The following is a 13,036-nucleotide window of genomic DNA, read 5'->3' as shown; positions in this document are numbered from 1 at the left end:
AAAAATTTGACACAATTCTAGGGAGTGACGGGCATGGAGACTGTATAAAGGAGCCAAATCTCTATGTATGAAAAGTGTCCATCAAAAAACAGTAATTAGGCGGCGCCACCATACACCGGAATACTACCGAAAACAACCTACGTAATTTGGTCGGGTTATTTGTTGCCTTATATGGTTCATGTTATACTCATGTCCCAGAGCCTAACTAGCGCCACCGGAGAGATTAGGAACTATTATTTAAAGCTTAACGCGGTCACTTTTACAACAATCCTGCCATAAGAGATTGCGATCCTTTCTATACCATCCATAGTGACGGGGCAAGCTATGCGCGCCATCTGCTAATTATTTCGACCGGCCAACCCCATTGCGTAGGGTTTTTATATTCCTTATGTAATAGTTATTTGCAACTTACGTAGCTCAAGCCCAATAAAACAAATTAATCAAATCTTAGACCGTAATATATATTTAAAAAAATGTTTCCTCCCATTTTCCCTCACAGTCGACAGCAATACGTAATCGTAGTGCGTAAAATCTTCATTTCCTTTAAAAATATTTAAAAAGTCAGTCTTGTTTCTCATTTCTTTCCTTTTCTGTATAATTAGAAGTCCATTTACGATTAATTCGTCGAGTGTTGGATTTTCTGTACTTGACTGTGTTTTTACGATTCCGGTTTCAGAACTTGGCTGCGTTTCATGTTTATTTTTAGTCTTCTGTTCCTTGGCACAGTTGTTGCATTTTTGAGCTTGCTTGGCGTTTTCATGAAGTTTTGGAAGCGACCTGAAAAATATGATAATTATAAATATTAGGAAAATCTTGTAATCAGAAATCAGAAATTATTTATTTGCATTGATACGGTATGGAGATGTTACATCACATTGTGGTATTTTCTATAAAAAGGGACCTTATTGTCGATGGCGCTTACGCCATTATAAACGATGCTCCGATATAAATACAATGCTGCGCGACGCTATGCGCATCGACAATAAGGTACCTTTTTATAGAAAATACCACCATTAGTTTTACAGTTCATGTATCTAGCTTGCATGCAAGCGTGCAAATTTAATATCAATGAAATTACACACAATAAATTTAAATCAATATATCAAATAGAAATACTTAATTGGAAAAGTTAACATAATAGGCATATCATAATACAATTATATAACTAAGTACTTATGACTAATTTGAATACTGCTGGTATTCGAGATAGGACTTTACGCTATAAAAAACCGCTACAAAATATAAAAAAATGTATTTATTTATTTGTACCTTCTTTTTCCTCTCTTTATCCCGGCATTTTTAAGAAATCTGTTTAATTTTCGATACGTTTTAACATTGGATTGTCAACTCTGTAGTCAAAATTGCCGTATAGCGCTATCTACTTTTAACGTCGAATGGGATTGGCAACTGTCAGATTTGCATAGATGACACCAAAGATAGATATAACCCCGTAATAGATGGATACAGTCTAAGGAAAAAACGTGCCTCGAAAATAAAGAAAATTTGATTCTCGTCCAGAGGGCGCTACTAGCTTTGGCCTACTATCGTATAGATGGCGTTGACGGTTTCGTTTGTCATTTAACAATTTTAACGCATATCAGTGAAAGAACATGGGTCAAAATCATAAAAATAATTAATGCAAATAAAAAAAATCATTTATCCATATTTAAATACATTTTATCGTATTTTTATAAATATGTATTTTTAGTTTTAAAGTGTGTCGACAGATGGCAGTGAATTTACTGGGGTTACAAAATTTACTATGATAGTACCGCTCTAGTATAAGTTACTCTATGCCTTTACAAATTATATACTAAAACCTTCCTCAAGAATTAGGTACTCTATTGAGAGGAGAAAACCGCATCAAAATCCGTTGCGTAGTTTCAAAGATCTAAGCATACATAGGGACAGATAGACAGCGGAAAGCGACTTTCGGCGCGATTCGGGAAATGAATTAGAGATATGAAATAGTAAAGATATGTGATGTCCCACGGGTAAAGGCGGTTGGCGCTTACGTTATTATTAACGCCGCTCCAATTAATATTGGATGGCGCTTACGTCGCATAGCGCCAGCCGCCATAAGGTATCTTTTGCCGTAGAACGTCACATATGATGGCAGAAGCCCAAATTACCTTGACAAGCTGAGGCTGGCATTGCATATCCAGCCGTCAAACTCCGTGAACCAATCCTGTAGGCCTTCTGGTGGCGTCAGCATATCTGTCAAAACATTTGTTCATATTATATTTTACTTGGACTTCCGGTTCGAGCGCCATCTTGATAGTTAGCATCGTGATTAATTACTTTGTTTTTTGCTTATTAATATTGTTTAAAGTGTAATATCGATAGCTTATTATACAGTAAACTAATGTGGTAGTGTGCAGTGAATGGAGAATTAATTTTGAAGCGCGTTTAACCACCATCTTGGAGTCAACGGCCGGTAGTCCACGTGCTTCTTGTAAAGACTAGCTATCGATTTACAAGAGCTAACAAATCACCGTACACTGTCTTGTACAACCGTACAATTTTTGTCGTTTGTAAACCTCTCAATACCTTGATACTGGCGAAATAGTCCCACTGGGCTGAAGCCATAATTTTAAAAGAAGAAGAAGAAGATATTTTACTTATTACCTCCTACGCATAAAGAGGGGTGTGTGGTGTGTGAGGGTGGCCATACAAACGGAGTTTCGTACTCATTTTAAAACTACGTGGTGGATTGTAACGAAACTTTGCATACAGGTGCGGGTGCCATTGTAGGTAAAATCCGCGCCATTTAGCGTTGCTCATACTATTCGTTAAGAGTCACCAGCAAAATAGGTTCTCCATACAAAAGTAGTTACGCTCTTAGCTTGATTGCTCTGAAACTTTGTATTTACAATAGGATAAGGTATATCTATGTCTGTAATTAGTTTATATACCGGTTTATATAGCTTCAGATACAATAGTAAAAAAAATACAGCGAATTTAAGTTTTTCCATAAAAACTTGTTTTTGCCCTATTTCGTTTGTTTTGTAGTACAGCTATAAAATTACATTACAGACCTAGACATACATACATCATGTATGTGCAAAGTTTCATTACAATCCAACACGTAGTTTTAAAATGAGAACGAAACTCCTGTATGGGAAGGTGAAATTCGGCCGAGCTGGCCGGGGACTCTTAATACAAACAAAACCAGCGTCATACATGTTTATTCGTCGAAACATAACAAAGATAAAACAAATAATATACATTGTTTGATAACCTTGTATTTCCTTTGTCATGAAAGATACCAAAATAAAATATATATGTAGTTGTGTAATGTGTTAGGTAAATGTGCCATCCTCAACCAAAAGGGTACTTATTGTCGGTTGTCAATAAGGCAATATTTCCATATACCTTCAATTTGAAATCAACCTTATCGACTAACGACAATGTACCTTCTGATTGTAAACGTCACAAATATTGTAATCATAATTAATCAGTTGCGATGCAAATAATTAAATAATCATATGTAAAGTCGCTATCAGATAAATTGAGGCGCTGAGGTGCTCAAAAATATTGTGCTAAAAGCAGGGACCGGAACCGCATACTCTAATCACAGAATAAGTAATAGTATTATCAATATTATCATACAGAACGGCCACGCACCGCCCCGCCCCGACTCGTATTACCTCGCCCCGCGACAGCAGATTGACGGCCGTTTGCCGGCCGCTCAGTACTATTTTTAAGCAACTTACTCACACTATGACGTATGACGCGTGTACAGACGTGCTGTTCACACATAGAAACGCAAGTGATTTTTGATGTATAGCGTGTCCGCCCTGTGCCCTAATCGAGGTTTTTAATCGAGTTATTCTTTACATATTATAGGACATTCTTACACAGATTAACTAAGTCCCACGGTAACCCCAAGGAGGCTTGTGTTATGAGTACTCAGACAACGATATATATAATATATAAATACTTAAATACATAGAAAACACCCATGACTCAGGAACAAATATCTGTGCTCATCACACAAAATAATAAAGGGCTCTTCAAGGCAAGAGTTAATAGGTATCTCATAGGTAAGCGTGCTCCACCGTAGACCACATCATCACTTACCATCAGGTGGGATCGTGGTCAAACGCCTGCCTATTCATCATCATTAAAAAAAAATAAAAAAAATGCCCTTACCGGGATTCGAACCCAGGACCATCGGCTTTACAGGCAGGGTCATTACCCACTAGGCCAGACCGTTCGTCAGAAAGATGTATTTCTGTTGCCGCTATAACAACAAATACTAAAAACAGAATAAAATAAATATTTTAAGTGGGGCTCCCATATAACAAATGTGTTTTTTTTGCCGTTTATTGCGTAATGGTACGGAACCCTTCGGGCGCGAGTCCGACGAATTTAAGTATTCTCGTATTATATATATATATGAAAATACTACATATTATATATATATATATATATTAGATAGATATATATATATATAAATAATATAAAAATAATTAATGCAAATATTGCAAATAAAAATAAAACATTTATCCATATATTAATACATTTCTTGATATTTTTATTTTTAGTTTTAATCGTGTTTCGATAGATGGCAGTAAATTTACTGGTGGCACAAAATTTACTATGACTGTACCGCTCTATCTTATTATATCCTCTTTGCTGTGGGCAAAGATAGATATAACTCCGTAATAGATGGATACAGTCTAAGGAAAACCGTGCCTCGAAAATCAAGAAAATTTGATTCTCGATCAGATGGCGCCACTACCTTTGGCCTACTCTCGTATAGATGGCGTTGACGGTTGCTGTGGGTGTGGGGCTTAGTCATGGTGTGTACGTACTATAATATTTATTTATTTATAAATAAACTCGTGATATTTAACTGAGGTCACAAACAAGTGCTTTCGCAGGGTCATATTTCATATGCTGCTCATTTCCTGTTTCCATTGAAATGCGCTGGAAATGAATGTCTTGGATTAAGTATGATTTTTTTATGATTTTATATAAGAGTATGTATGTCTTTCTTAAAAAACTTTCTTGTTTGAACAAAATCGATCCAATTATGTTTATTATTAAAAACTTATTAATTATAGAAATCTGTTGTTAATATCCAGAGAGGAAAATGAGGACTACGTTTGCATGAAAAGGCACGTTTTTTTTTTCAAAAAAGTATAATACATTTTAAACTTATACTATGTTCGCGATTTCGCGCGATTTCGTACGGGTCAGTGAAAATATTTGTCGAATATTCGGCATGTTAATCGAATAATTCGTCCGAACACTGGAAAACTTGCATAATGCCTAATAAATACCGAATATTTCCCATCTCTAGTTTAAATAAACGTATTATTTTCCCAAGGTGTGGCAATAAAGATTTTTTAATTTAATTTAATTTATTGTATAAGGTAACGGTATCGAATGACGGAATCAGACTTGATTTTTAACTCGTTTATAAACTGGTTACAAAGATAGATATAACTCCGTAATAGATGGATACAGTCTAAGGAAAAATGTGCCTCGAAAATCAAGAAAATTTGATTCTCGTTCAGAGGGCGCTACTAGTTTTGGCCTACAGTCGTATAGATGGCGTTGACGGTTTCGTTTGTTATTTAACAATATTAACGCATATTAGTGAAAGAACATGGATCAAAATCATCAAAATAATTAATGCAAATAAAAAAAATCATTTATCTATATTTAAATACATTTTGGGAAAAGTGTGGACTGAGCGAAGATGTAGTGACAAAAATTGAGAAAGGTATGTTGAGATGGTTTGGACACGTGGAAAGAATGAGTGAAAGAAGGCTAACAAAGAGAGTATATAAGGGAGAGGTAGAAACGGGAGTTGGAAGGGGCAGACCTCGGCGGACTTTCTCTGATCAGATCGGGGAAATCCTGAAGAAAGGCCAGGTCAAGAGCACCCTAAACCGGCGAGCGTGTATGAGGAATGTTATGAAAGTGAAGGAAGCGAAAGAGGTATGTCAGGATCGTAGCAAGTGGAAATCCGTGGTCTCTGCCTACCCCTCCGGGAAATAGGCGTGATTATTGTATGTAAATGTATGTATGTCTGTATGTATGTATGTAAATACATTTTATCGTATTTTTACAAATCTTCAATTTTAGTTTTAAAGTGTGTTGACAGATGGCAGTGAATTTACTGAGGTTACAAAATTTACTATGACAGTACCGCTCTAGTATAAGTTACTCTATGCTGGTTATAAAATAAATTCGTGCAAGGTCTGCGTGTTGCAACTACGCTATCTTACAAACATATCTAAAGATCAAACTGTCATAACAGAAACTGGTATTTAACCGTGTTTAATCTTTCTTTGGTTGGAGAAACTATTAAGTAATGTTAAGCTAGGTACGTGTTGGATTGTAATGAAACTTTGCACATACAATGACATGAGGTATATTATATCTATGCCTGTAAATAGTTTATAAGTTTGTATGGAAAACTTAAACTCGCTGTATTTTTTAACTATTTATTTTATTTTATTTATTTATTTAAGAAACAAACAGTCTTTTATAGTTATACATAACACTGGAAATTTTCTTAAAGCTAGACTTACAGTTTCCTTAATGAAATAGTTATTTGTTATACAAGGGTGCAAAGTTGTATTTTACCCGCGAGTGTTTAAACACACGAGAAGTAAAATACATTTGCACCCGTGTGTAACACAAAACTTTTCCCCTCACTATAGCGAGGAAAGTGCAACATCCACAGGCGTTAGATCATCTTCATCACTGGAATCACTCATTTTTTTACGATATTATAACAGAAAACTCTGGAAGTTGTGTATTTTTACGCGAGTCGGTGAGAAAAGTTTTTAAGTAAAAAACTTGTTGACAATGTTGACATTTCTGACGTATAAAATGTCAACGATGCGTTTTGAAATTTCATCGACTCAACTTATACTTTCAGAATTATATTTAACATCATTATAAAAAAACAAACGTTTCTTATGGAATTTTAAGGTTTATGACTTAAAATCATTAAATAAAGCTAAATTTGGTATTTTTTATTAGATTCTCCAACCATTTATTTTATTATATTTAATATCGAACGAACCATTATCATGAGCGTTTTACGTTTTGTTATCTGTCAAGCTACTTAAACACGCTCCGTCCAAGGTCAAATTACTTTCCCCACTAGTGGATAAAACGCGTTTTTCCTCGCTTGTTTTGAAGGATAAAAGACAACTTTCCGAGCTAGTGAGGGGAAAATATTTTAACATCATGTTTAATAAAGTTTCTACAGAGTAAAACAGAGCTATTTGTGCGAACAAGAACAAAAACAATAACAACAATAATGAAAAAAAAGATGCAAGAGTATCAGGGTGTTAACAATTAAATTGTATATAAACTGAATACTAAAAAGGTTTTATTATTCTTATTACTTATTAACGTTCAATACTGAGATTTTTTCCCAATAGCGCCAACCTAATGATCTGGGTTATTACACTGCATGGATTGTATCTGAAGCTACATAAACTAATTACAGGCATAGATATACCTTATCCTATGCAATCTAGCTAGTCGTTTTAAAATTATTATTTGTATTGGTCATTACCTACTCTATACATTATAATATAAACGTACAAGAAAGGATTGGACAAAGTCTCAATACAGCCAAATTTTTAATAATTATAAGTTAGGAGCGAAAAGCAGATTTCCTACACATTTCTAAAAATGCTCCTAACTCTTATAATACATATAAACCTCCCTCTCTTGAATCTATAAAAAAACCGGTTCAAAATCCGTTGCGTAGTTTCAAAGATAGATATAACTCCGTAATAGATGGATACAGTCTAAGGAAAGAACGTGCCTCGAAAATCAAGAAAATTTGATTCTCGTTCAGAGGGCGCTACTAGCTTTGGCCTACTGTCGTATAGATGGCGTTGGCGGTTTCGTTTGTTATTTAACAATTTTAACGCATATCAGTGAAAAAACATGGGTCAAAATCATAAAAATAATTAATGCAAACAAAAAAAATCATTTATCCATATTTAAATACATTTTATCGTATTTTTTAAATCTTCATTTTTAGTTTTAAAGTGTGTCGAGAGATGGCAGTGAATTTACTGGGGTTACAAAATTTACTATGACAGTACCGCTCTATTATAAGTTACTCTATGGTAGTTTTAAAGATCTAAGCATACATAGGGACAGACAGACAGCAGGTAGCGACTTTGTTTTTGATATTGATGATGCATAAGAGTCAATTCAATACGGTCAGAATTCGTTTTGAGATTTTTTCCTACATGTTCTCGCTTATTTGGGTTCCGAAATTGAGTCAAAATATTGTAAGATTCTTTAAAATTACTAATTATTCGGAAAAGACTTCATGAAATAAAGAGTTGAATAATCATTGTCAATCTATAATTAATTAAATTTAAAAGTAAAGTTATTGATTGTTAACATTTGTAAATGGAAGGTAGTTTAAAGAAAAGAAAAATGCGACTGGCATGGCGGTTAACGGGCATTCGGTTACGGGCAGAGCTCGAACGAACCATTAACATGAGCGTGTAGTCTAAACCTCGCTTTACGTTGATCTAACTTGCTTCACGGCCATTTCGGTACGGAACCCCAAAAACCCGCAATGTAATGAAAATTGCATGCAAGTTCTTGCTAGTCTAAACCTCGCTTTACGTTGATCTAACTTGCTTCACGGCCATTTCGGTACGGAACCCCAAAAACCCGCAATGTAATGAAAATTGCATGCAAGTTCTTGCTAGTCTAAACCTCGCTTTACGTTGATCTAACTTGCTTCACGGCCATTTCGGTACGGAACCCCAAAAACCCGCAATGTAATGAAAATTGCATGCAAGTTCTTGCTAGTCTAAACCTCGCTTTACGTTGATCTAACTTGCTTCACGGCCATTTCGGTACGGAACCCCAAAAACCCGCAATGTAATGAAAATTGCATGCAAGTTCTTGCTAGTCTAAACCTCGCTTTACGTTGATCTAACTTGCTTCACGGCCACTTCGGTACGGAACCCCAAAAACCCGCAATGTAATGAAAATTGCATGCAAGTTCTTGCTAGTCTAAACCTCGCTTTACGTTGATCTAACTTGCTTCACGGCCATTTCGGTACGGAACCCCAAAAACCGAGAACATTTGTAGGACAAAATCTCAATACTTTTTCAAACATTGACGTCATCATCGTTAATAGCCGTTAATAAATGATAAATAAGGCTATGCAGGTACAAAAGGGTCGTGATTCAAAATGGTAAAAAATCAATTCTTACTATCACAATGTCATTCACAATGTCAAAACTTCAGCGTAGGAAGATGTTAATTAAAAATTGGAATTGTCTCAACTGACTCCACAAGACAGGCCTAGCCTAGTGTGGTGATCATAGGTTAATAAAACAATGTATAATTTTTTGGTAAATAAACTATTTTTATTTTTATTTTTATTTATTTTTTATTTACGTTGCTTTTACAGGCTTATTTTTATAGTAAATTTTGTAGTTACAGTAAATTAACTGCCATCTTTCGATACAGGATTAAAACTAAAACTAATAAAAACCGGCCAAGTGCGAGTCGGACTCGCCCAGCGAGGGTTCCGTATTTTTTAGTATTTGTTGTTATAGCGGCAACAGAAATACATCATCTGTGAAAATTTCAACCGTCTAACTATCACGGTTCATGAGATACAGCCTGGTGACAGACAGATGGACAGACGGACAGCGGAGTCTTAGTAATAGGGTCCCGTTTTTAACCAATTTTAAGTATCAAACGATGTCGCCATCTACACGAGTATAGGCCAAAGGTATGGCGCCATCTTTTTGAGCATACATTGTGCTTGATTTTCATACGCACTTTTTTTTTTATACTACGTCGGTGGCAAACAAGCATACGGCCCGCCTGATGTTAAGTAGTCTCCGTAGCCTATGTACGCCTGCAACTCCAGAGGAGTTACATGCGCGTTGCCGACCCTAACACTCCTCTCCCTCGAGCTCTGGCAACCTTACTCACCGGCAGGAACACAACACTATTAGTAGGGTCTAGTGTTATTTGGCTGCGGTTTTCTGTAAGGTGGAGGTACCTCCCCGGTTGGGCTCTGCTCTAGATCTGGAATGACATCCGCTGTCCTGTGCCCTACCACACAAAGCAAGATGTCATTCACAGTGCCCATATCTCTCTTTTGGGCGTAGTTTAAGGACATACCCGGGTCCATAAAACGTTTTGTTCTTAGACTTTCTTAATTCTTATACACTTAATGCTTTGAGTAATAGCAATTTTCTTATATAATTTGCTTCTTGAACATTTTCGGTACGAAACCCGAAAAAGCGAGAGCATTTTGTAGGACAAATTCTCAAAACATGATGACATCAAAAGTCATTGACGTCATGTTTTTGTTTAATATGCCTCGGTGCCAGATAAAATAACTAACAAAGACAATATTTGTTTAAGCCTACTGATATGGATGGTATAGAAAGGATGCCAATCTCTTATAAATAAATAAATAAATAAATATTATAGGGACATTCTTATGGCAGAATTGTTGCAAAAGTGTCCGCTTTCAGCTTTAAATAATAGTTCCTAATCTTTCCGGTGGCGCTAGGTAGGCTCTGAGACCAAAGAGTATTGTAATATATAGGAGACTCTATGACATGAACCATAGAGGTATAATAATGTAGAGATGAAATGCGGGAGGGCCAGCAAATAACCCGACTAGATTACGTAGGTTGTTTCTCGTATGTTGTCAGGAACGTAAAACGTGTTTTTAATTTTGTCGCATTGCGTATGATCTGTCCCTCACGGTCGCACGGGTCCACATCTATATAAAATACTAGGTGTATGGTCTAGGTACTTCAGTGTATGGTGGCGCCCCCTATTTACTGTTTTTTACGGTCACTTTTTGATACATGAAGATTCATTTCCTTACCTCTACCTTCCATACCTACTGACAAGGAAAGGAATATTGTTTTTCTAGTGAATATACCTGTATGTATGTTTGTCCATTTCTATTACTTTGGCACGGCCTGTAGATGTTTATAATTTGAAAATTTTGAATAAATAAATAATAAAATAATAACTGTAATAGATGTCATATATTAAAGAAAAAGTGACGAAGCCCTCCAGTGGTGAAGGCCGGATTCGAACCGGCGTCCACGGTGGCCTAGGGGTTCATGGCGTTAGCCGCGATAGCTAAAGACGCCGGTTCGAATCCGGCCTTCACCACTGGAGGGCTTCGTCACTTTTTCTTTAATATATGACATCTATTACAGTTTATAATTTATATATATGGTAGTGTGACTACTTAAAAAAACACAAATCAAAATATTTAATAAAATAATTTGATTTGTTCCCAAAATTGTTAATAAAATAATAAATAAATATTAGGGGACATCTTACACAAATCAAGCTAGCACCAAACTAAGCAAAGCTATACATACTTATAAACATAGAAAACACCCATGACTTAGGGACAAATATTTGTATTCATCACACAAATACCGGGATTACCGGGATTCGAACCCAGGACCATCGGCTTCACAGGTAGGGTCACTCGGGGTGGTGTATTTAATGTTAATTTAGTTCATATTTAAGGCGCGTTGTTGCCATTTCCATAAATAAATAATGTTTTACTTACCTATTTATTTACTTTATAGTTTTAACCTCGTAAGGCCCACCATATAAAGTTTTTCAATTTTTAATTTGAACCTTATTCTATAAGTAAATTGGAACGAATTTCGTTTGTTTTACAACGCAGTGAAACAAAAAGAAATGCTACTCTGCAATGAATGTACATTTAGACTCACGAGGATAATACAATATTTATAATCTATAGCCAAAAAATGTAATAATAGCTTTCAAGGTTTAGTAGCTCAGGAAGTTTGTCTGTCTGTCTGTCTATCCTTCCTCCAGCAAAACTATTCGTGCCAAAAATACTTAGCGAAATGGTAAAATATCAAAAAAAATTAGGAATATTTACATACTTTTTTAAATTATTGTTATATAAACACATGTACCCAGGGCTCGGAACCGGTATTTTTAAAAAACCCCGAAATAGCCCAATATTTTGAATTATTTGATGCTCATTACGTAGGACTGAATCATGTATTTAGGAAACAATTTTGCATTATTAAAACGTCCCATTAAAAATGAAATTATAAAGAAAAGAACGAAAAAGAACGTAATAATACCGGTATTTTTGTATGGAGCAAATACCGGTTTCCGCGCGACCCCTGCATGTACATGTACAGTAACAAAAATTTCGCCAAACTGGTAAATAGTTTGTATAACAAACTGTATAACTGTAGTATGTATAATTGTATACTTATGGACACATTTATAGGAACACAAAAAAAAAGTTTAATTACTGCATTGCACAGCACCTAAAGTAATTTCAAAATTAGTAATTTTACTTTTTTTTTCGTTCCTCTAAAATTGTCCATGAGTGTATTTATTTAATTAATGTTATTTAAAACAATCACGCAGACAAAAATAGACGATAAATAAAATAAAATCACAAATTAATGAAGCCTAAAATAAAAGTTAATAAAACACAAAAATCTATTTTTAAACTAAAATCACCTAAAATAAATAAATAAAATAAAACTTACTGCAAATATCAAAGTCCATTTCACGCATCATCCTTGTGTTTGGCCTCCGTTGTGAGCCGGACATTTGTTTTAAAATAAATAAATAATAAATAAATCACAAAATTAAAATGAATGTCGTTATTATTGTTAATGAACGATTAACGTAAATAATTGTTATGATAATAAAACAGTGCGCGTTCGTGTTCCTCTAGATATAAACAAACTGAGCGAACGATAGCGAGAGTTCAACGATTAATCGCTAGTGATGTCACCGATATATCGATAATAATAAACAATGATGTGCGTGATTTTACAATTGGGCATATTTGAAGTAAAAGGCTGCGTTCAGCCAAAGATATATATAACTCCGTAATAGATGGATACAGTCTAAGGAAAAAACGTGCCTCGAAAATCAAGAAAATTTGATTCTTGTTCAGAGGGCGCCACTAGCTTTGGCCTACTGTCGTATAGATGGCGTTGACGGTTTCGTTTGTTATTT

General features: G+C 35.2%; 1 protein-coding gene across 1 annotated transcript; it reads right to left on the bottom strand.

The window, feature by feature from the left end:
- Window positions 1–429: 429 nt before the first annotated feature.
- On the bottom strand, window positions 430–12,742 carry LOC134752271 (uncharacterized). Its single transcript, XM_063687908.1, has 3 exons — window positions 12,559–12,742; window positions 2,133–2,217; window positions 430–777 (listed from the first exon to the last, which is right to left on the bottom strand). Exons 1-3 carry the CDS (start codon window positions 12,620–12,622, stop codon window positions 441–443), a joined length of 486 nt encoding a protein of 161 aa, XP_063543978.1. The 5' UTR covers window positions 12,623–12,742; the 3' UTR covers window positions 430–440.
- Window positions 12,743–13,036: the final 294 nt, after the last annotated feature.

The sequence above is a fragment of the Cydia strobilella genome, chromosome 24, assembly GCF_947568885.1.
Source record: "Cydia strobilella chromosome 24, ilCydStro3.1, whole genome shotgun sequence".
Classification (NCBI taxonomy): domain Eukaryota; kingdom Metazoa; phylum Arthropoda; class Insecta; order Lepidoptera; family Tortricidae; genus Cydia; species Cydia strobilella.
The sequence above is the reverse complement of the archived record's forward strand: the minus strand, read 5'-3'. Positions and strand labels throughout refer to the sequence as shown.

Bases quoted from the DNA above. Each gene is read 5' to 3' on its own strand.
- LOC134752271 (XM_063687908.1), bottom strand. From the start codon at position 12,622: ATGTCCGGCTCACAACGGAGGCCAAACACAAGGATGATGCGTGAAATG. The intron at 2,218-12,558 runs GTAAGTTTTATT...ATGTTTTGACAG, and splicing joins AATGGACTTTGATATTTGCA to ATATGCTGACGCCACCAGAA. The intron at 778-2,132 runs GTAATTTGGGCT...CATATTTTTCAG, and splicing joins GCCAGCCTCAGCTTGTCAAG to GTCGCTTCCAAAACTTCATG.